Here is a 24,788-nt window from a genome sequence, read left to right as displayed (position 1 = left end):
TTCCCCATTAGTTTCCTTTTTGTAGCTCCTGCCTTAGAATTGAGAAAATTACATATGAAATAAACTTTGTCTTCTGCATGTCCTGCTGTGATAATGTCGCTGTAATTGGGATAAAGAAGAAAAACAGATAATTTTAAACTGACTGGATTCCTTCTTGTTTGCTAGTGTCCTAATAAATTCTCAGAAAATCATTGCCACTTTGAGTCTCTGGAATATGTCAAATTAAGAATGTAGCCTTGATTTTATTCCAATCACTTCTGTTGCCTTAATTTTAGGAAAAATCATTATTTTTTTTTAAAAAAAAACTGAATGCCTATATCTTAAGATTTGTTTTTGGGCTTGTACTATTTGGTAGATACTATTTGGCTTGTAGGATTGAGAAAAGAAAAGGCTCTAATTTGATTTCATTGCCCATTGTCTTTCTGGAGAGTAAGTGTTGGTGGGGAGGTACATTCTGACAGCCAGGGCTGGAGGACAGTCCGCCATGGCTAGAAGCCTCCTGTTCTTAACTTCCTGCCAGTAGTTCTCCAGTTCCTAGAAATCGGAAAACTCCAGTCCTAATGTTGGAAGAACTCACAGATCCTTTCTAGTCTCTATCAAGTCTGTGTGGCTAGTAAAACCTCATACAGTAAGCCTGAGCTTGCGGGGGCACCGTCGATTCTTATGTCACGCGGGCCGTTTGTGGTAACTTGCGTGTCTCTCCTCTGTTGCAGGATTAGCAGTTTCCCTCCAGCTGTTACACGGAGACATTGAACAGATCCGAAGAGAATACTCCTCGGTGTTCTCTCATGGCGTATCCATAACTCGGAAGCTGGGTTTTTCTGACATTATCATGCCTGGTAGGTGACGGTGTGCCCCACAGTGGTGAAGGATGCACCTAGTCTCTGCTTTGTCGCTTGAGGAAATTATCAGATTGTCAGCTTTGAAATGTTCCTAGGGCCCGAGGGAAAACTAAGTGAGGTAAGTGGTAAGGAGCAAATGAAAAACCGTTATCTGAAGTAAAGTAACTCTGGTGACCATGGTGGCATTTCTCTTATGACTGTAATAACAGTGAAAGCTGAGATCACATCCAACAGTCTCTTTGTGGAGAAGTTTAGGTCATGTTTGGTGATATCCTCTTAGGCCTATTGTTCATTTGGGTTTTTTGTTTGTTTGTTTGTTTCTAAACATGGAGAACAATATAAACAGAAAACAAGATGAGTTATATAGAGAGCATCAAAATATGATAAAGATTTACATTTAAAAAATCATGCTCAATGAAGACCAACTTGCCTCTGAGTCTTAAAATGTGTTGAAGAGGATGCACACATTTGAATAGTAAAGGAGGTGATGATGAAGGTGTAGCAGATGAGGTAGTGAGCAGATGTAACAATGAAACTGTAATATTTGATTTCTTTACCAAACAGACATTTTTAGTACCTCTTTAAAGATAAAAATCTTTTCTTTTAATATGGCTTAAGAATATAGTATATATTGAGTGAGGTTTTTTTTTTCTTTTTTCTTTTTTTATGGTTCATACAGTAGGGTTTTCAGAGTTGATGATCCCAGCCCTTCTCCAAGTTCTTAATGCTAATAATAAGTACCTCCTGCAACTGCAAGGGACAGGTCCAAGGCCAGCTCTGAGACCTAGCAGGAAACTGCTTAGAAAAGACCCCAAAATTCTGTATCGCCCACTGTCCCATTTACTGATCTCTGATTGAAATTCATTCCTGCAGGGAGGGCTGGGACTGTAGCTTGGAAGGTTTTGTGGAATGACCTGGCCCAGTCATCTTTCACATCTTGCAGGACTGTTGTGGAAAATGACTGTTTATAGATCTGTTTACGTGGTGACATGCTGTCCAGGGGCTCCTGCAACCGTTCATTATTTCCCCTCGTTGCTATAAATAACTGGTATTTCTTCCTTAACAAAAAAGAAAAGCATTCATCCCACTGGGAAGCAAATTGATGGGCAAATCTAATATAAAAAACATATTTAGAGCGGAATGTAGCCAGCTGCTGGGAGAATTCTTCATCTTGGTCCCTGGGCTGTATCATTGAGGAATGGAAAAATATGAAACGGGACTTCTCTGGCTGAAGAATCTCTTCTGGGTGGCTCTGTGCTCTAGCTTTTGTCTGCCTTTAATTGTGGGAGGGACTGGGGAATGAGGCTTGCTTCTGTCTCTTGTGGGCAGGACTCTGTAATGTGTGGTTCGTACTCTACAAGGAAGCATTCCTTCCAGACAGACACGTATCCGCTTGCCACGACACTGCAAGAAAACTTTTAAAAATCCATTTCATTATTTCATCTTTTTTTTTCTTGTCTTCCTTGACTTCTTACCATTCCAACCAAGGTGGAGATAGGAGCAATGCATGTAGGTTCTTAACTGCCAGAGAACAGCTGTCAGACTCACTGGAATTTTTACAGTGACAAAACAGTCACTGTTGTACTGTCCTGTGTTGCTTCCAAACTAACGGGTGGCTTAGTGAAAACTTGGGTTGAATGCTCCAGTGAGGAAATATTTATGAATAACATTTCTGGTCACAGTGCCTGTGATAAGTCTGCAGGCATGACCCCCTCCTATCTCATTTTCTAGACTGTCCTTCAGAGCTTATTTGCATTTAGTACTCAGATGGAGTGAGAACAGGTGTAAGGTGAGGCACACCTTACACCAAGAAGATCTGGTTCATTAATGGAGACACAGTCTGTCTGCAAAATGGGACAGAAATGGATGCAGAACTCTTTTTCAGGTCCATAGGATATTACCAGTGCTTCCTTTTGAAAATGGAAGGCCTGGAAGCCGAAGTCCTTCCCTGGTCCTTGCTGGTATACAGGGAATCACTTTCATCACCTGGTATTAAGGTGGAAGAGAAGGACTCTGCCTTTGTGCTTCAAGCCTGTGGATCAGACGTTGAATGCCTATTGTTTTAACTATTCATTTATTGTTATTGTTGTTGTTGTTGATTATTTTAATATACTGATTTCTAGCTTCAAAGAGTCCTATTCTAAGATGCCTTATCATTGTGAGATACAAACCAAATATTACCTCTAAGGGGAATTTCATGCTACAGTCTCTGATGGAGGACAGCTAAATATTTTTTTTGAATTTTATTTATTTATTCTTATTCACTTCACATCCTGCTCACCGTCCCCCTTCCTGATCACCCACTCTCCCCTCCCTTCTCCTCTGAGTGAAAGGGAGCCCCACCCCTCCCTGTATCTTCCCACTCTGGCAACCCAAATCTCTGTGATGCTAGCCTCATCCTCTCCTGCTGGGGTCAGACATAGCTAGAAGAACATATCCCACATATAGGTAACATATGGGATAGTTCCTGCTCCAGTTGTCCAGGAACCACGTGAAGACCAAGCTGACAACTGCTATGTGTGTGCAGGGAGGCCTAGGTCCACCAATCCAACACCTTTCATGTTAATAGAACTAGAGAAATCAGGGATGTAGGGCACATACCTAAATAAAGTCAAAGCAACACACAGCAAGCCAATAGCCAACATCAAGCTAAATGGAGCAATTCCACTCAAATCACGGACAAGACTGTCTACTCTTTGCCTGTCTATTCAATATAGTATTTGAAGTGCTAGCCAGAGCAATCAGACAGCTAAAGGAGATGAAGGGGATGCAAGATGGAAAGGAAGAAGTCAAAGTATCGTGGATGACACGGTAGTATACATAAGAATTCTACCAGAGAACTCCTACAGCTGATAAATGCCTTCAGCAGAGTGACTGGATACAAAATTAAGCCAAGGAAATTAGTAGTCCTCCTTTAAATAAACGATAAACGGGCCAAGAAAGAAATTAAGGAAACAACACCCTTTACCATAGCCACAAATAATGTAAAATATCTTAGTGTAACTCTAACCAAACAAGTGAAAGATCTCTATAACAGCAAAATATTTAGATCAACTGCTCTCCACAAAAATGTAGGGTGAGCCCAAATGTGACTAAAAATAATGAGTAGCCACTGCTTAAAAAGAAATAAGTGGTAAAATTAATTTTAGCAGCATATGTTATTTAACTCAGTGCATCCCAAAATATTATCTTGGTAGGTAATCCATATGAAAAGTGTGTAATGAGTTATTCACAGTTTTCCAGTGTCAGTCTTTGCCAGCTGCTGAGCATTGGACAGTCACGCATCCCTCTCTCTATAGCCAAGTCACAGTTCAATTGCTCAGTTGCCACATGGAAGCAGTTACTGTATTGGACAGTCTGGCCCTAAATGTCTTAACAGACCCCATGCAAACCAGGTCCAGGCCATCTGGAGTCTGAGGAAGGTCTGGGTTCCACCAGACGTCTTGGAACAGCTCTCTGATGTGTCTGGTAGGTCTACGAGGCTGGCTGTTCCCCTCTGCACCCCTTAAGCACTCCTTCTTACTCTAGGTTTATATTCTAGGTGAATCTGTCATTGTCTACAATGCTCCCTCGACTTCATCTTCTTGGCTTATGCCCTGTTCCCTGGAGACGAGCTCCCACAGAGTGATTGGTTAAACTGTCACCTTTTGTTGGAGAACCCATTATTAATACTTTCTGGGGCTTTCTGTAAATCTTTCAGGCTTCTAACCCTAAAGAGAATTATGTGTAACTGCCAGGGTGTTAGGAGGACACAGGCACTGAGACCTAGAGACTAATTTTGATATTGAACTCAAGATTTATTTACATTTACTTGGCAAATAATTTGGTGATTTATAGGTCTAGGATAATAATATAATAAATGTTTCCATAGTATTTTTTAAAGAAATTTCCTTCTTTTAAATATGGGCATTATGCTTTGCTACTTACTGGTAAGGAAGCACATGCAGCAGATAGAATTAATCCTACAGTAATCCGCATTTTGGAGAAAATAGATTAGATGAATAGAAATTAGTATGATATGATTTAATATTACTTAAAAATATATCATACTTGGTCAACATCCCTCATGCCTCTAATCCCAGCTACTTGAGGTCTGAGGAAGGAAGATCACAAATCCAGGGCCGGCCTAATCTTGTAAAGATATTTTCTAACTTTAACTAAAGTACACTTTGCTTTGGTTGGAGTCCCAAAGATTCTGGGTTACATTATGGTGGATATGAACCCCTAGTCACAAGGAGAGATGGTATACTTTCAGTCAGAAGATGTCAGTGACTAGAGAGAGATGGGGCATTTCCTTCCAGCCACAGGTTAGACCAGATCCCGGGATGGTTCCATGAATTTACTGGGAGCCATCATTTCAAGATTGGTCTGACCAGTTCCTTACTCAAGTTTCCTGTCGTGACAGCAGCTGAATTCTTTTATTGTTTGTTTGTGGGTCTTTTTTTTTTTTGCTGTTTTTTTTTATTAGATGTTTTCTTTATTTACATTTCAAATGCTATCCCCTTTCCTCATTTCCCCTCCGGAAACTCCCTATCCCTTCCCCCCTTCCCCTGCTCACTAACCTATCCACTCCTGTTCCCTCCCCCTATTCCCGTCCCCTGGAGCAATGAACTTTCATAGGTCCAAGGGCCTCTCCTCTCATTGATGACCAACCAGGGCCCCCTCTGCTACCCATGTGGCTGAAGCCATGGGTCTCTCCATGTGTACTCTTTGGTTGGTGGTTAAGTCCCTGAGAGCCTTGTGGGTACTGGTTGGTTCATTTTGTTGTTCCTCCTATGGGGCTGTAAACCCCTTCAGCTCCTTGGGTCCTTTATCTAACTCCTCCTTTGGGGACCCAGTGCTCAGTTCAATGGCTGGCTGAGAGTATCCTCCTCTGTATTTGTCAGGCAATGGCAGGGCCTCTCTGGAAACAGCTATATCAGGCTCCTGTCAGCAAACTCTTGTTGGTATCCACACTGAAACTAATAAAAAAGAAAGTGGGGAAGACCCTTGAGCACATGGGCACAGGGTAAAAGTTCCTGAACAGAACACCAATAGCTTATGCTCTAAGATCAAGAATTGACAAATGGGACCTCATAAAATTATAAAGCTTCTGTAAGGCAAAGGACACTGTCAATGGGATAAAACCTACAGATTGGGAAAATATCTTTACCAATCCTACAACCGATAGAGGACTAATATCCAATGTATACAAAGAATTGCATTCTTTATTGAGAGAGTTACCCATATTGCTTTACAACATATTAATATCTACACTTCAGTTTCGTCTGTCAAATGAAATGGATAGTGCCAACCTATAAATGTAAGACAAGATCTATCTAGATATTCAAGTGCTTCCTGAAGAATACAACTCATAGTAGGCCTTCAGTAAAATAACTTGCTATTGTTTATGTTGCTGGAACTACTACTGTAGTGGAACAGCCCTGTCTAAAACTGTCAACACCAGAAGTGTTTGAGACTCTAGAGGTGTTAGAATTTTGAAACTTTTTCATAGGGCCGGGAGTGGTGGCACATACCTTTAATTCTGGTTCTTGGAGGAGACAGAGGCAGATGAATCTCTGTGAGTCTGAAGTCAGTCTGGTCTACATTGTTATAGACCAGCCAGAGCTATATAGTAAGAGCCTGTCTTAAAAAAAAAAAAATGAGTGCATGAAATTTATAGGTTGAGCATCCCTACAATAAAACTCTGGAATGCTGATATCTTTGACTCTGAATGTCATGTTGATGCCTGTACTGGCTAGTTTTGTGTGTCAGCTTGACACAGGCTGGAGTTATCACAGAGAAAGGAGCTTCGGTTGGGGAAATGCCTCCATGAGATCCAGCTGTGGGGCATTTTCTCAATTAGTGATCAAGTGGGGAGGGCCCCTTATGGGTGTTACCACCTTTGGGCTGGTATTCTTGGGTTCTATAAGAGAGTAAGGTGAGCAAGCCAGGGGAAGCAAGCCAGTAAGAATCATCCCTCTGAGCTCCTGCTTCCTGACCTGCTTGAGTTCCAGTCCTGACTTCCTTTAGTGATGAACTGTAATGTAGAAGTATACGCACAATAAACCCTTTCCTCCCCAACTTGCTTCTTGGTCATGATGTTTGTGCAGAAATAGAAACCCTGACTAAGACAATGCCAGTTTGGGCTTTCCAGGGAAGGCTGTTCAGTGTACTGACATGCCACCATAGCCAGCTATCTACGCATGTGTAGAAAATCCTAGGTCATTTGCTTGTTTTTTTCTTCTTAACAGAGGAACAGTTTTTTTCAACTTTCATAAATGTTAAATGTTCAGATAAAGAGCTGGACCGGCCCTGCCAAGACTCTGTACAGTGGTTACATGATAAGGCTCTCGTGCATTTTATGTCTGTGTCCAGAGCAATCACAGGACAGCATGGAGGACTCAGGAGTGACTCCTATGACAGAGACCTGGCTCGTTTTCTTCAGATGATCAATCATCCTATTTATTTCATCCACTGAAATGCTTTGTTCCCACTAATGTGTCCTTTTTCTTGACTACAATATTGTGAGAAATCTTCAGGTGTGCACAGGCTTCCTAGCCAGTGGGCCTGCTAAAGAAGAGACAGAGCAATGGATCGGAAGAGATGTGAGGCCTTTATAAACATTGTCACAAAAATAGCTGCTCACACTGGCACTGGGAGTCCGTCTCATACTTTACAGTTTGTCTCTTAATTACCCAAGATGCTTTTCTAACACCAGTTGGGCTCATTAGTTTTCTCCAGAGTCTTCAAGTACATTGATTTTAATTAGCACTTGTTTCAACTTTCTCCTGCATATTTTGGCAAAATGTGGCACCTTGTGGTATTGGAACATAGCAAGCTGCAAAATTCCTGGAGAGAGGCATATGCAGAATGCCACCAGAAGAAACTGTCTTCTCATCATGTGCTAACTTTGCAGAGAAATCTTATTTAATCTAAAGGACTTGCAAAAGATGGAAGGAGGGTGTCACAGGAATGGAAACCATTTAGGAGAAGAATATTAAGGAGCATGCATATAAAGTTTCCCTTTTTTAAAACAGTGGTATTTGTTCCTTCAAAGTGTTAACATTTATATAATGTATATTGATCAGATCTCTATCCACTACTTTCCTCTTATTTCCTGTAGTGTTCCTACCCTGTTCACCTTCCATCTTCATGTTCTACTTTTATTTTTGAATGATAAATCAGCCCATGCTCCCCATATGCACATGGGAGTGGCATCATCCACCGGGGCGTGAGTGGCCTATCAGGATCCACAGCCACAAAGGAAAGTGACCCTTCATCTCCCAGCAGCCATTGACTGCTAATAGCTCCTCCAATATGGCATCCCATCCATGCAGGACTTTTGACCTTCTTGATCTGCTAAAGTATGAATGTACTCTATTCCAGATGATCTTTTATAAGTCGTAGGAACACCATTATAACAGAGGCATCATAGGGGCCAGCAAGATGGCCCAGGAGGGAAAAGTGCTTACATAAAGACTAATAACCTGAATTTCATCCTTAGGATCCATGTAAAGGTAGAAAGACAAAGAATTCAGAAGATTGTCCTCTGAACTTCACATGTGCAGCATGGCATGGCCCTGATAAATAATAATAATAATAATAATAATAATAGTAATAATAATGTGAAATTGAAGATTTTTTCCCCTGTCTTATGGCTCTTTTTATTATGTCATTTTATACTTGCCAAACCAAGAAGTGTTTTTATTTTGTGATATAGTAATTTTTTTATTTGATATATTCTTTATTTACATTTCAAATGATTTCCCCTTTCCTGGATTCCCCCTCCCTGAAAGTCCCATAAGCCCTCTTCCCTCCCCCTGTCCCCCAATCCACCACTTCCCACTTCCCTGTCCTGGTATTCCCCTACACTGCTGCACTGAGCCTTTCCAGGACTAGGAGCCACTCCTTCCTCCTTCTTGGGCATCATTTGATATGTGAATTGTGTCTTGGGTATTCCAAGCTTCTGGGTTAATATCTGCTTATCAGTGAGTGCATACCATGTGTGTTCTTTTGAGACTGGGTCACCTCACTTAGGATGATATTTTCAAGTTCCATTCATTTGTCTAGGAATTTCATGAATTCATTGTTTCTAATGGCTGAATAGTACTCCATTGTGTATATATACCACATTTTCTGTATCCATTCCTCTGTTGAGGGACATCTGGGTTCTTTCCAGCTTCTGGCTATTATAAATAGGGCTGCTATGAACATAGTGGAACATGTGTCCTTATTACATGCTGGGGAATCCTCTGGGTCTATGCCCAGGAGTGGTATAGCAGGGTCCTCTGAAAGTATCATTCCCAGTTTTCTGAGGAATCGCCAGACTGGTTTCCAGAGTGGTAGTACCCGCTTGCAACCCCACCAGCAGTGGAGGAGTGTTCCTCTTTCTCCGTATCCTCGCCAGCACCTGTTTTTTCCTGACTTTTTGATCTTAGCCATTCTGACTGGTGTGAGGTGAAATCTCAGGGTTGTTTTGATTTGCATTTCCCTGATGACTGAGGATGTTGAACATTTCTTTAGGTGCTTCTCTACCATTCGATATTCCTCAGGTGAAAATTCTTTGTTTAGCTCTGTACCCCATTTTTAAGGGGGTTATTTGGCTCTCTGGAGTCTACCTTCTTGAGTTCTTTGTCTATCTTGGATATAAGCCCTCTGTCGGATGTAGTGTTGGTAAATGAAGTTTTAAAGTATTTTATCTAATGCCTTTCTTATCTTCACCTCTGCCTTTACTTCCATACTATTTTTATAACACAGAAATTAGAGAGTCCCAGGAGTTTGTATTGTTCTCTCTAGACTTAGTTCACAGATTAATGGAGGCAGAAGATAGACAAAAGTCTTGAAGTCCTTATTGTCTGTGACCCTAAAGGCCTTAGGTATATTTGAATCCAAGCATTTCTTTTATAGTAGAGAAATAGAAGAACCCAGATATCATGAATTCACTTGCCTTTGAGTATTGACTTGAGGATCTAATGTCTTTTATTACCTTGCTCCTTTGTTGAAATACACCCCTCTACTCTGTTCTTCTCATCAGGGCCTCTTACTGGCATGTTAAAAAATTATCATTCCTCCTCTGTCCCCAGTGAGTACTTCTATCTCGCATTTTCATCTCTCTGGTACCTACAACACTAATCTTTGGTAAATATGCTTCTTATTTTACTAATATTAAAGATCTGACTCATGAGGACTAGGGAGATGACTGTGGGTCAAATGCTTGCTTGCCTCAGAAGCATAAAGAACTAAATTCAGATCCCTAGCACTCATATGAAAGCCAGGCTTGGTAGCATGCATCTGTAACTCCAGCATGAGGATATTGAGAAAGGAGGGCTTGCTGTGTGGTCATGCTAGCTAAAATACAAGCTCTGGACTCAGTGGGACACCCAATCACAAAATGATGTAGAGAGTAGTAGCTGTGACTGGCTTCCATGCATGCACACACAGGTGCACACATGAAGTCACCACATACAACATGTACACAAAGACCTAACTCACTCAGTGTGGAACTTCTGCTCTGTTCACTGTGGCATATACTGGGTCTAGGATAGTGTATCTATGCATAGGAATTGCCCACAACGCTTTGTGAATAGTGGAAAGAGAATTTCACATTGCTGGCAGTGGGTCCCCTGGCCTTCCATCATTTGAGTTTACCCTACAGACATGAAACACACCTTTCAAACCTTCCTTTTTGCTCTTGTCTTGCTGGAGATGGAGTGTCTGGATTTCCACTAGAGGAGACAAAATATAATAAGTCTGGATATTTTTTCAGGATAGTGAACCCTTTTGTGTATGGGAAAGATTGATCACTCCCTTTGAGAAATTCCCAAGGTGGCTAGATCTCCTGCCAATCAGCATGTGGTTTATAGTCTCTGAGGTGTGTTACTTATACCATGAAGCAAGAAAATTGTTAGCTAGAATCTTCAAAGTATCTTGGTTTAAATATTGTTATCTTATTTGCCAAATCTGTTAGTGGGAAAATTGTTGCCAAAAATAGCCTTCTACACAGCTCACTGTGCAGTCCACACTAGACTTTGTGTGGAGTTTTTTATTCAGACAAAAAAATTGGCTTATTTGTTGTTGACTTTGTGATGGAATTTCTAAATTAAATATCACTAAAGGAGAGATTGTGTGTAAAGAATGTGTGTGTGTGTGTATGTGTATACACACACACACACACACACATATGTGACCCTTTATATCCATAATTAACAATTCATCAAATTCAGTGATCTTAGAATTGACAACATTCAATATGAACAAACTTTTTTCTTTCTATTTATTGTTCTCTAAACAATGCAACACTGAAACTATTAACATGACATTGGATAGGAGTAACATGATTTCAGACATGCTAGAAGATGTATGTCAGGTCTACACAAATAATTATACGGGTTTGTGTAAGGAAGTCGAACATTTGTGGATTGTGGTGTCTGGGAGGGCCCCTGGAACCGTCTTCACTGTAATGAGATCAGTTATGAAAGAGCTAGCAAATGTGAAATTTTTGATTCCCTGTCTAAAAATTGAAAATATGGAATCAGTTAAACCAAAAACTTTGTAAAAAACAAAAAACAAAAACAAGAACAAAAGCATAATTTTGTGGGGAGGGGTAACAACATAATCCTATCAGGTAGCCTTGACTAGCATAGAACTTGCTATGTGGAACCAGGCTGGTCTTAAATTCCTATCGATCCCCCTGCTTCTATATTCCAAGTGCTCTGGTTAATGACAGGTGCTACCACACCTGGCGATATATAAGCTTAGCTCTGTTGAAATACGTTGCTTTTCTCCAGTATTTGTAAGCTCATTGTTTTCTGAAGGTGGCTTTTATGAACTGTGTGAGAATTCCAAAATTCATGAGACGTCTCTATGAACACTTCCACTCGTGTGTGTTTTCTGTATTCTTTTAAAGGGAAGTTAAGATTTAATGCTTCTTACCTTACACAGTTTATCTGTTTTATGCCTGTCTGTGTCCTGTCAGCAAGGGGACCATGGTAAGCAATTGTCTTTGTGGAGGGTAGTGACTGGACATACTGCTTTCCCCCTGGTATTGGAGAGCTGGGCAGCTTCTTTTAACAGCTTTAACCAGGAAATTTTACAAAACTCCTAGCTGCGGATATGTGTGTGTGTGTGTGTGTGTGTGTGTGTGATTATTTTCCCTTCTGGTGATTTGCTTCCTTGTAGGAAATTTGTTTGTTTTAATTAAAAATAATATTACTTTGATCCATCATAAGTTTGAAAGTTCCGTTAAAGAAGCTGAGATGGGGGCCCTGCCCATCACTCACCAGGCCTGGCGATCTGCCTACTGACAGACTCCCAGTCCTTCACTGGTTGGCTTCAGTTTTTCTTTCCTGGAGTAATAAGAATAGGGCAGTATTATAAAAACAAAAACCAAAACCAAACAAACAAAAAAAAAACGAAGTTGTACAAATCACTAAGGTAAAAATACAGACGATTTTTATTTGTCTTGAGAAGTTTGAATTTAATGCCTTTCTTCTTTGTTTTTACGGTATGGTATAATATACATGGTATAATATATGAAATAATTTATTGAGTTTGTATGCCAGAGTTATTCCACATCTGTTCACAAAGCAATAATGTGGATTCTTCCAGCAGTGAGGTCATTTTGTCCACACGTCTCAGGAAAAGATTTCTGCAGTAATGTTCTCTTTGCAGGTCCTGCCATTGCATTCTGTTTAGGTCGTTCTTCCCTCTAAGGAGCCTCATGACTATAAAATAATAATACAGGCTTCTGAGAGCTGTCACCGCTAGGCTATCATTTTTAGTCACACCTCATAAATGAGATGAAGGAAATATTGGGGAGAGGTGAGGCAGCTCCCTCTTCCTCAGCCACCCCATTTGTCTCCTGAATGCCCGTTTGCTGCACTGAATCACCAGAGTCCCACAGCCCGGGCTGTGCCCTCCTCCAGTGATCATGGGCAGCAAGGGTAGAGACCTTTTTATAAAAGCGTGAATGCCTCGAGACTTTTATACAGGCAATGGAACAATAACCACATGCTTTTATGAAGTAAAGTTTCTCTCGGTTGAGTATTACATGCCCTCATATGTGTAACATGTTCTTGCTTTCATTTCTTCTTAACAGGTGAAATGAGGAATGATTTATATATCACCGTAGAAAGGGGGGAGTTTGAGAAAGGAGGCAAGAGTGTGGCCAGAAATGTGGAAGTGACGATGTTCATTGTAGACAGTCATGGTCAGCCCTTAAAGGTAAGTTCATTCTGGGTGGCCGTTGATCCGCCAGCACCTGCCCTGGCTTCATCTCTACCTGGAACCATTTAATTTCTCAGTTGCAGTGTTTTCTTTTCTAACTCTATGTAGGCTTTTTATTTTCTTTATAAAAGTTCATTAAAGGGCCAGAGAGATGGTTCCTTGGTGATTAAAAGCACTCAGAGGTCCTGAGTTCAATTCTCAGCACCACGTGGTGGCTCACAACCATCTGATGCTCTCCTATCATGCAGGCATACATGTAAACAGAGCACTCACATATATTATTAAAAAAAAAAACTTGAAAGTTCATTAAAATCCTTCACAGAAAAGAAATTAGAAAACCAAATGGTGTTTATGTTTTGCTGACTATGCATACCAATAGTTTTCGGTTATTCCTTAAATGCAGTATTTTAATATCATTTAATTTTCTCTTATTTTTTTGTTCTGGTAATTGGGGAAAAATAAAACAACAAAAACAAAGGCAAACAGAATAAAAAAACAAATAAACAGAAAGTATTGGGCTTGCTGGCTCAGACCTTTAATCCCAACACTTGGGAAGCAGAGACAGGCAGAGCTGAGTATGGAGGCCAGCCTGGTCTACAGAGTGAATTCCAGCCAAGGCTATACACAGAAACCTTGTCTCAAAAAACAAGCAAACAAACAGTCAACAACAACAAAAAAGTCTACCATGTTTAGTTTCATAATTTTTTTTTAGCCAAAATAGAGTTTAGTACTACTTGTCACTTGGGGAAGCAACAACAGACCCTCTCTGGAAGAAGTGTTTTCCATGAACACGGCTTGTTTCACACACAGTATGTTTGCCTGTTCTAAAGCAGTGGCTCTCAACCTTCCTAACGCTGGGATCCTTTAATACAATTCCTCATAATGTGGTAACTCCCAACCATAAAATCATTTTCATTGCTGCATCATAATGTAAATATCTGTGTTTTACGATGGTCTTAAGCAACCCCTGTGAAGGGCTCCTGACACCGACATGTTGAGAACCACTGTCCTAAAGGTTGCACTGGGTCTTCACAGTCACCCCTGGGTCATTGACGAGCCTCCTGGGTGAGCTGGGAAGGTGGGTTCCAGGAGTTGAATTCTTACATCACATCCCATACTGGGAATAATAGGCCATGGAGACCAGGTTCAGGATCGAACTGGTCTCCTCACTAGATGTAACAAATACAGAAAAGATGTGTAATGTGTAATGTCTCTCGGAATGATGCTTGTGAGCAGGCAGTTGGCAGGGAATGCTCTGCCTGTTGTGGAAGACTCTAAATGAAGCTGACTTTATCTTACCTGTTTCTTCATTAGGACTTTATCTCCTTTGGCTCTGGGGAGCCACTGGCTAATGAGTACCACTCGTTTGTGCTTTATCATAACAACAGTCCCAGGTGGTCGGAGCTGCTGAAACTTCCTATTCCTGTGGATAAATTCAGGGGCTCCCACATCCGCTTTGAGTTCCGGCATTGTTCCAGTAAGTGTGGGGGTGGACCCAGCAGCCTTGTGGGCTCGGGGTGGGTCCCGTACCAACTGTGGGCAGATCTATAGAAAAGGTGACAAAGGAGGAAAGAAGGCCAGCAGTGGGAGCCCTGAAGTGAGGGGACTGACGCCTGGAGAAGCTATGAAAGCCAAGGAAAGACATGAAAGAAAAAACCGGAAGCCCGGGGATTCCCTGTAATTCCGTGGCTCATCACTTACAGCCTCGAGTATTTGAACAGAAGGGGGAGACACAGCTTTAGAAAAGCTACACTTGTCTGGTGGGCTTCAGCAATCCCTGCCTGGTATTAGCAGGAAGCTGATTCAGCTCTGGGAAGCCCCCTTGAAATTTTCTGGGTATGTGAAGCTACGAGGAAAGCATTGGTGAAGGTCAGTTTGTGCTGGTCTGTGTATGCCTGCGTCATTGTGCAGTTCTAGATGAGGCTGAAGTGAGATGAAGTAATTGTCTCATTTCGCAGGTTTAAGCAGCTCAAGACAAAAAATAAGCTTGTCCTTGCGGACATTATCAGTCCTATCTTCAGTTTTCTCTCAGTTTGCTCTCTTTACTACCTTTTCAAACTGGTCTTCTGTTTCCTCCAGCTCTAGACTAGGGACCTTCTGGCACTTCTATGCCTCTGACATGGAGGCACTTACCAGAGGAGTGATTGGCAGGGTTGGAGAGAATCTTGCTTCTGGGAGAAGAATAGCAAGCAAGCCACACAAAAGAATCACATTATTAGAGGTGCAGGTGGAGGGACTGTGCCTGGCATCAGAGATATGGCATATTTTTTCAGAATTGGCCAAGTAGTCTCTATAAATTGGATTGATGAGGGTATTTAAAAATGCAGGAGAGCCACGTGGTGGTGGTAGTGATGCTGCATGCCTTTAATACCAGCACTCAGGAGGCAGAGGCAGAGGCAGAGGCAGAGGCAGAGGCAGAGGCAGGGGCAGGCAGATCTCTATGAGTGGGCCAGCCTTATTCCAGGAGAGCCAGAGAACCATAGAGAAACCCTGCCTCGAAAAAACAAAACAAAACAAACCCTGCATGGGGATGAGGTACCGTTCTTACTGTTCTAAATTCCTGGGGGAGTCCCAGGGAAAGGACATGAGGGTCCTTGGGCTGGTGCTGCTGTGCTGTCTGTCTGCCAGGCTTTCTTCTTACTTGGAGCTGTCATTGGCTTTAGTTCCAAAATAAGAGAAAGGGCAGAGGGAAAGAAAGGAGAAAGTAAACGGGAGCACTCAGAAAACACTGCCGTGCTCAACGCGAGGGCAGAACAAAGGGCGTGTTTCAGATCTGTTTGATTTCCACACTCCCAGCCTCGTACTTAAAATATTGCACATGCTTTTGTTCTTTTGCTGTTATTATTTTAATTCAGAAGAACTAGCCACAGGAAAAAGAAAAAAAAATCCCCATACTCTCACCAAATGTAAACGCCCAGTGTAATCATTGTTATCACAAGGAGCTTCAAATATTCCTGTGTAAGTAATATAACTTGTTCATAAAACATGACTTATCTTATAATATTGAACATCTACTATCTGCCAACCACTTTACCAGGTGCTAGAACCACATCCCAGGGCACAGCAAGGTTCCTCCTCTTACAGAGTATTTACTGGGAGAGGGAGGGCAGACAGATGAACAATAAATGCATAAGACTATAGTCGCCCCTTATCTGCAGGCTTGTATCCCATGCTGCCAGTTACTCTGATCAAATACTAAGTAGAAAATTTCAGAATAAACCATTCCAATGTTTTAAGTTACACCCCCTTTCAGTAGCTTGGAGAAATCTTGCTTAGCCCCATGCTGTCCAACTTGAGTTATGAATTGGTTTTTGCCCGTATATCTGTGCTGTGTACAGTGCCTTCCTGTTAGTCACTAAGCTGTCTGCAGGATCCCTGCAGCTTCTGAGACATCACAGTGCTTGTGTTCAGTTGAGCGTTATCGTACTTACTTAAGATTAATGATACTAGTGTCTCATATATGTCAAAAAGAAGCAATAAGTTACTTCTATGTGAGAAGAAAGGTGGAAATTCTAAACTTAGTAAGGAAAAGAAAACCACATGGGGAAGTTGATAATATCTGTGTCTGTGTTCTTAGTCTCTTACTGTGCTTATTCATGAAGATTACCATGGGTCCATAGTATAGGGAAACCTGATCGATTTATAGGGTTTAGTACTGTCTGCTTCAGGCAGCCCCTAGGAGTGGCTTGGAACGTGCACCCTGCATATTAGGGTGGGCTGCTGTGTACCAAACAGTGGATGGCAAGCGCAGCCGAGAATATGGGGAGGCCTGGAAAGTGATGCTCCTCCGCCGCTGCTTTGCAGGGAACAGTCAGGAACAAGAGCTCTGAGATGTGACAAGAAGAAAGGAAAAGAATCACTAATAAGTGGATATTAGCTTAGAAAATTTGAATACCCAAAACATAATCCATACATCAAATGATGACCAAGAACAGAGGACTGGCCCCTGGTTCTGGAAAGACTCAGTGTAGCAGTATAGGGCAATACCAGAACAGGGAAGTGGGAAGGGGTGGGTGGGGGAACAGGGGGAGGGAAGAGGGCTTATGGGACTTTCGGGAGTGGGAAGCCAGAAAAGGGGAAATCATTTGAAATGTAAATAAAAAATATATCGAATAAAAAAAAAGAAAGAAAGAAAGGAAAAGAATTGAATATCAGGCCAAGCCATGATGTATCCCAGGGAAGAAAATCCCAGACAAGATCAGTAGATAATGAGGGCATGAGGTTGAGATGCACTTGGTATTTTCAAAGAATACTTAGAGACTGGAGCTGTAACAAGGGAATGAGGCCTTATATTGGCTTTTGTGTTCTAGTGAAGACCGTGGATTTTGTTTGAGGAGGAGAGCCAATTTTCATGGAGGTCCTGGCTGCTGTGTAGATAACAGACCACAGATGGGACAGTTGGGAATAGGAAGACTGCTTGGCCCTGGATGGGGTGGGGTGGAAGGGGTCTTTGCAGTTATTGAAATAAATAAGGGATGAAGGTGATGGCAATTTGATTTGTGTCTATAGATCACTCATGGATTAGATGTAGAAGAAGGGGAAAACATCAAGGATGACCCCAGTATTTGATCCTGAGAATGAAATGTTTATTTAACCAAGTGGGAAGACAACAGAGACCATCTGTTGTGGGGTGGGTGGCAGCAACCAAACTTTCCATGTTAGAGATTTGACATCCACCACATCCTGAAGTCTAAGTTGAAAACTTGCATGTGGGTTAGTGGTCTGCTGTAAATATTAAATGAGCAGTACTAGGAGCAGGGCTAGCTCTGATCTATAACATTTGATGAATCTCATGCCATTATTGTTCCAACTGTTAAGCACTAACATGACTTTATGGAATGTTGACTTAGGCAAAGATGCCTGTTTCCAGCTGGTGTGATCCAGAGTATTCTATCTCCAGCACAACATCCATTTTGATAAATTTAAAGTCAAGAGACTGGGTGAAATGCCTAAGTAGTAAGTTTGATAGCAGAGGGAAGTCCAAGAATGGAGCTCTGGGGCCCATTTACAGCTGGGAAAGGAGGAGCTGCCCCAGGACATTAAGAAAGATGTGCCAGAAGGTTGGAGGGCAATCAGGGAATCCAAGAGGCTAAAGAAAATCAGTGTTCCCATGAGAGACTTGGTCATATTATATGTCCGCTGCTAGTGATATGTAAGATGAAGACAGAGAAGTTAATATTTGACTTAGGATCCTAGAAATCATTGGACCTGATAAGCAACGAGGGTGAATTTGTAGTGATGAAAGTGTAAGAGTGAGAAGGAAGGAAGGAGAGGAAAACAACAAATAGAGACAAACCATTTAAGAACTTCTGCAATGGAATCAAGTCTGTGGATGGAACAACTTAGTATTGTCAAGATGTCCTAATTGGATCTGTAGGTCCAGTGTGATCCTAGTTTAAACAAAAACAAAAACTCAGCACATTTCTTAATGAATAATACAAAACAGATTCTGAAGTCGATCTGAAAAGGCAAAAGATCCAGCATAGCCAATATAAAATGGATGATAAACAAAGCTGGAGGAATGACATTGCATGACTTTGAGAATTACCATAAAGTACATTGGGTTTGGGGTGGATCTCAGTTGGTAGAGTGTTTGCCTAGCAAGCACAAAGCCTCAAGTTCAATGCCAGCACGATATATAGCACAGACCTCTAATTCCAGCACTCAGCAAGTAGAGATGATAGGATAAGGAGTTCAGGGTCCTACTAGAGTATTCATTAAGTTCCAGAAAAATTGCAGTAATCAACATAATATGCTAGTATGAAGGACTAGACAAAGTATCATTAGGATGGATTAGAAAATCCAGATATAGATGTCTATAGATATAGATAGCCAAAAGATCTTTGACAAAGAAGCAAAGTCAAGTCCATAGAGGTACATGGCACTGATATATCTGCTCAACCTCAGCTAAAATTGAAGTCTAGCTACAAACCTTATATTCTTAAAACAAATTAACACAACTTGAATTATAGGTGTAAATGTAAAATATCAAACTGCAAAATCCTGGAAGGTAACATAGACGAAAATTGAGTTGTCAGTGGGGTTGGCAATGACTTTTTATACACAGGAACAGATCCATGAAAGGAAAAACTGATAATCTGAAGGTCATTTTACTTTTAAAATATTTTTCTGATTATTAAACTATTTAAAATAGTTCCCTTGGGGACTGGACCTCTTGGTACAGGAACAGGATTCCCTAGTTTTTCCTGGTATCCCCTTTCACCCATTGCTTCTAGCCCATCTCCAGTCCTTTGTGGCTTTACCCACCCACAGAACCTTTCTACCAGTGATCCAAAGCAGCCACACTAGGCTGGGATTTAGTTGAGCATTATCCAACAGGTTTCCAAAGCTTCTCCTCACAGTGGATTGTGGGTAACAAAGAAATCCCCAACTGGACAGTGTGCAGAGACTGAGACTTTGGAGCTCTCAGTGCTAAATTCAATGTCTGTATCATGCCAATAAATATGCCTAACATGAGAGAAGTAAATCTCATGGGGCCCTAGATAAAGAATTATATACAACTAAGGAATGCTAAGAGCAGGAGAAAGTCTTCCCAAGGGAAGAGCCCCCAGGTGGTTATCCTATACCAAGTATGTGGGAGGGGCAGTGGGTGAGGAGGGAAAGGAGGAAAATTCTTTTGGTTTCAAAAATAAAAATAAATGGGCCATCAATCTGTGCGATTACATGAAAAAGCCTTAAGGGAACACTACAGTGAACAAAGCCAATCTGAAGAGGTGTGTGACTTCAGCTTTTGTTCAGCAGTTTAGAATAGGTAAAACTAGGGAGCTAATAAAATGCTCTGTGGTTTCTATAGGGTAGGACTAGAAAAATGAGAAACATGGTTAGGAGAATGGAGAAGAACCTGGAAACTTAGGAGGAACAGTCCTCAAACTTAAAGTATTTTGTTAACAAAAGGATATCATAGTAGGCAGATGTCTTCAACAATCCATTCAGTTCACGGACAGCCTAAGACAGTGGCCATGGTCTTAAACATGCCTTATTTTATGGCCCAAGGTTAAATTGAAAAGCCTATCAGCTTTGTTTCTTGTCTTTTATTAATTGTACTTGCTATAGAATCTTGATTCTCTTTGTTTTTAATTGAATATTACAAAGTACAGCTTTGTGAATCACGAGTTGCTGCACTGTTGTGGGGAAACCTCATTTTGGATGCTTCTGTTGTAACTTTGCTAGCTTTTAGAAATGTCAGTCTTTTCCCACCATCTCTCTAGACTGGGTATTAATCATTTGGAAAGGAAGTCATCGTCTTTTGAAGCACACATTTAGTGAGCTCACACATCCTGGGATGTCGTCTTGGTCCTGGGATGTCAAGTGGTGGGGGGCAGTTGTTAGGGAAGAGTAAATAGCTAAAGCCCTTGAGTAATGGTCAAGGTTCCCTGGACATCAAACTTCTCGGCTCAAGTCTCACTGGGTCCCAAAGCTGAGCTGTTCTCATCAAGGGTGATGATCCGCTGCCATGCTTATGATGGGAAGAACCACACTACAGCTATCACAGGCTCCGGCCTGGACCCTCAGTGCCTACTCAGATATGCACGCACCGGGGGAGATGCACTTGAACTGAAAGCCTTAACACTTTCTCTGCTTGGATAGAAAAGCAACCTGCTAGAAGGACGGAGATGGCTTGAAAGTTCTAGAGCAAGCTGCTTAGAGTCCTTGGTCTCCATTTCCTTTCCTATAAATGACACCCAGAATTCTCTGCACCAAGGTTGTCCTTAATTAGGTATCTAGTGTCTGAAAAGTCCCCACCTCACTTGCTACTTGCAGGGCACTATAGTCAGCCTACAGTAAATGGCAGCTTACAATTTGTAGGGGTTTTTTTGACACCCCCCCCCGCCCCAGGAGCCTTTGCTAAAGCTAGGGAAACAGCTCTACAGAGGCTCTGTCCTCGTGCTTGGACCAAGACAAAGCTGGAAAGTTCTCCTTCAGAGGCCCATTGACAAAACTTTGCTCCTCACTTCTATCTATTCTTTCCTGCATAAACATTATTTGTTGAGATGCTACCATATCCCAGATACCTTTTGAAAAATAAACAAACAGGGGAGAATCCTGCCCCTCCTGAAGCCCACTAGTGAGGGGCTGGGGAAGAGATGAGGGCAAAATGCAGTCCAGACATTGCCCAGAACATAATTGGAAGTATTGAGTCCTGTGAAAACAACTGGGCAGAGAATGCAACCTAAACTTTTGGAAACATGAATACAGCAACCAGAAAGGCGTCTACCACAAAAGCTGCTCCCCAGTGTGTGGAGGGCCAGGCATGTGCAGGACACCGGGCTACGGTTGTTGATACTCATGCTTCTTGTGGACGATGTCAGTTGTATAAACATGGACTTTCAATAAGCAGGTCGTTGTTCTTCTTTACAGCAAAGGAGAAAGGAGAGAAGAAGTTGTTCGGCTTCTCGTTCGTACCCCTGATGCAAGAAGACGGGAGGACTCTCCCCGATGGCACCCATGAGCTCATCGTGCATAAGGTACCAGTGTTTTGATTATTATGTAATGGAAGGAGTTTCTTTTCTGAACAAATAAACTCCAGTTTATTTGGAGTTATGTAGGCTTCTTTTATGGGCATCTCTTTATTTAGGTTATGGAAGTTTACTTCTATTATTTTTTGGCTCTTTATTATTTATTGGCTCTTTAAGTTGGGAATCATCACTCTCTTCTGTACCTATTATCCTTAGGTTTCATCTTCTCATTGTGTCCTGGATTTCCTGGATGTTTTGGGTTAGGAACTTTTTGCTTTTTGCGGTTTTTTTGTTTTTGTTTTTGCTTTTGTTTTTGTTTTTGTTTTTGTTTTTTTTTTGACTGTTGTGTCAATGTTTAATATGGTCTCTTCTGCACCTGAGATTCTCTGTTCTATTTCTTGTATTCTGTTGCTGACGCAATATGACTCCGGATCATGACTCCTGATCTCTTTCCTAGGTTTTCTAACTCCAGGGTTGTCTCCCTTTGATCCTCTCTATTTAGTTTTAACTGGACAACTTTTCTATTATGAGTGTGGGGCATTGAAGTCTCTCACTTTCAGTGTGTAAGGGTCAATATGTGAGTTAAGTTGTTCTTGAGTTTCCTTTACATGGTTGAGTACCCTTGTATTTGGAACATAGATGTTAAGAACTAACATGCCATTTCAATAGCTTTTTCCTTTCATTGATGTGCAATGTCCCTCCCCATCTTTACTGATTAGTTTTGGTTTGAAAATATTATTTTGTCAGATAGTAAAATGACTACAGCAGTTTGTATCTTAGTTTAATTTGCTTGGAACAACCCTAATGGAATGTCTATTTTTGTTGTTGAGATGTGTTTCTTGAATGCAAGAAAAAATGGGTCCTGTTTCTGCATTCATTGTTAGTCTGGTTTTTTTATTATTATTATTGAGGAATTCAGACCATTAATATTCAGAGATATCAATGACCAGTGATTGTTTGATTCCTGTTATTTTGTTGGTGGGTAATGGTGGTGATGGTGCATGTATGTATGTGTGGTGTGTATCTACTTCCTCTTTTATTTTTATTTTACTGATCTGGTATTATTTATTCCTTATGTTTTATAGTTATAATTAACCTCCATACCTTGGAGTTTTCCCTCTAGCATCCTTTATATGGCTAGATTTGTAGATAAATATTGCTTTAATTTGGTTTTAGTGTATTATCTTATTTTCTCCATCTATGTACTTGAAAATTTTGCTGGGAATAGTAGTCTGGGCGGGTTATCTGTGGTCTCTTAGAGTTTGCAGGACATCTGTTCAGGCCTTTCTGGCTCCTAAAGTCTCCATTGAGAAGTCAGGTGAATTCTAGTAGTTATTCTTTTTATGTAATTTTGTCTTTTTTGTTGCAGCTTTAAATAGCCTTTCTTTGTTCTGTACACTTAGTGTTTTGATTATTATGTGCCAAGAAGACTTTCTTTTCTGGTCCAATCTATTTGGTATTCTCTGTGATTCTTGTACCTTTATAGGTATCTTTTTCTTTTTAGGTTAAGAAAATATTCTTTGATTTTGCTGAAAATATTTTCTTGGCCTTTGAGCTGGGTTTCTTCTCCCTCTTCTATTCTTATTATTCTTAGATTTAGTCTTTTCATAGTGTCCCAGATTTCCTGCATGTTTTGTGTGAAGAAATTGTTAGAGTTAACATTTTCCTTTACCAATGTATCTGTGTCTTCTATCATATCTTCAGCACCTGAGATTCTATCTTTCATCTCTATTCTATGGAAGCTATTCTCTGTAGTTTCTGTTCTAATTCCCAAAATTTTCATTTCTAGCATTGGCCTCTAGGTTTTTTCATAGATTCTACTTCTCTCTTCAGATCTTAGACAGCTTTATTCATTTCCTTGTACTGTTTCTTTGTGTTTTCTGGATTTCTTTAAGGAGTTTATTAATTTCTTCTTTAAGTATCTCTTTAAGTATCATACAGACTGTTCTGTAGAGATACTAAGTATCTCTTTAAGTATCATACAGTCTTTTTCTTAGGCTTTGGGTATCTTGCAGTAGTCATTGCTTGCTGTGCTAGGGTTTCTGGGCCTCAGGAGAGATATACTGTCCTAGCTGGTATTGATTGTGTTTTTATGCTGACATCAAGGCATCTGGTATTGGGGTGATTATAGGTCTGAATGATGCTATCCAGTCTTGTCTCTATTGGGTAGGTGCTTTGTTCCTTGGTTTCTGTTTCCTCCCTGGATTTAGAAGCGTATGGTGGCTGTATGCTGCCTGGTAGGATACTTTTTGAGGACCCATTTTCCTGCTGGTGTCAGCTGGTGTACTGGCTGGTTTTGTGTGTCAACTTGACATAAGCTGGAGTTATTACAGAGAAAGGATCTTCAGTTGGGGAAATGCCTCCACGAGATCCAGCTGTGGGGCATTTTCTCAATTAGTGATCAAGGGGGAAGTGCCCCTTGTGGGTGGTACCATCCCTGGGCTGGTATTCTTGGCTATAAGAGAGCAGGCTGAGCAAGCCAGGGGAAGCAAGCCAGTAAGAAACATCCCTCCATGGCCTCTGCATCAGCTCCTGCTTCCTGACCTGCTTGAGTTCCAGTCCTGACTTCCCTTAGTAATAAACAGCAGCATGGAAGTGTAAGCTCAATAAACCTTTCCTCCCCAACGTGCTTCTTGGTCATGATGTTTGTGCAGGAATAGAAACCCTGACTAAGACAGTTGGTATGGTGTCAGGTGTACCTGCTGGTGCTGAAGGCTGGGATAATGGGTGAGTTGGGAGAAGGAAGGTTTAGGGAGAAGATCTTTTGTCATCTTTTGAGGATGGAGTCACAGAGAAAAAGGATACCACTGGGGTGGATTTTTTTACTATAGAGCTAAGGATGAAACTTGGATTGGATCTGGAGGAACGGAAGTGAAGGTTTGGATCCATAGTCACCCTACTTGTTGTGACCCTTGTGTTAACCAAGGTGCCTGCCTGGGTTGGGGGGCTGCAACAAAGCAACCAGGTAGAAGAAGGAGGTTAAAGGGGAAAATCTGTGGGATTAAGAACAGGCATCAGGGAAGGCTGCCACAGCTGTTGCAGAGCTATGGCTAGCTTACTTGGACTTAAGGAAAGCATCACCTGTGGGTTAGCATGGGTGCCTGCTGGAGTTGTGATCTAGAACAAAGCAACAAGTGGGAGGAGGGAGGATAAAAGAGGAAGATATGTGGAATCCACAGGAGATAGCAGCAGGGAGACACAGGTGTTCTGGGGATAAGACTAGAGGATTGGATCTTGGGGAACAGAGGTAACATTTTCTTTG

General features: G+C 41.3%; 1 protein-coding gene across 2 annotated transcripts in view; it reads left to right on the top strand.

Moving 5' to 3' along the window:
• Dock4 (dedicator of cytokinesis 4) overlaps positions 1 to 24,788 on the top strand; it is a 397,452-nt gene that overhangs the window by 255,296 nt on the left and 117,368 nt on the right. For both annotated transcript variants that reach the window (XM_052185914.1, XM_052185913.1), the window contains exons 13-16: positions 714 to 839; positions 12,922 to 13,046; positions 14,364 to 14,526; positions 21,429 to 21,535. In XM_052185914.1, coding sequence (XP_052041874.1) covers positions 714 to 839; positions 12,922 to 13,046; positions 14,364 to 14,526; positions 21,429 to 21,535 — 521 coding nt within the window. The remainder of the gene's footprint in view (positions 1 to 713; positions 840 to 12,921; positions 13,047 to 14,363; positions 14,527 to 21,428; positions 21,536 to 24,788) is intronic.

Source organism: Apodemus sylvaticus, chromosome 6 (genome assembly GCF_947179515.1).
Source record: "Apodemus sylvaticus chromosome 6, mApoSyl1.1, whole genome shotgun sequence".
NCBI lineage: Eukaryota > Metazoa > Chordata > Mammalia > Rodentia > Muridae > Apodemus > Apodemus sylvaticus.
The sequence above is the reverse complement of the archived record's forward strand: the minus strand, read 5'-3'. Positions and strand labels throughout refer to the sequence as shown.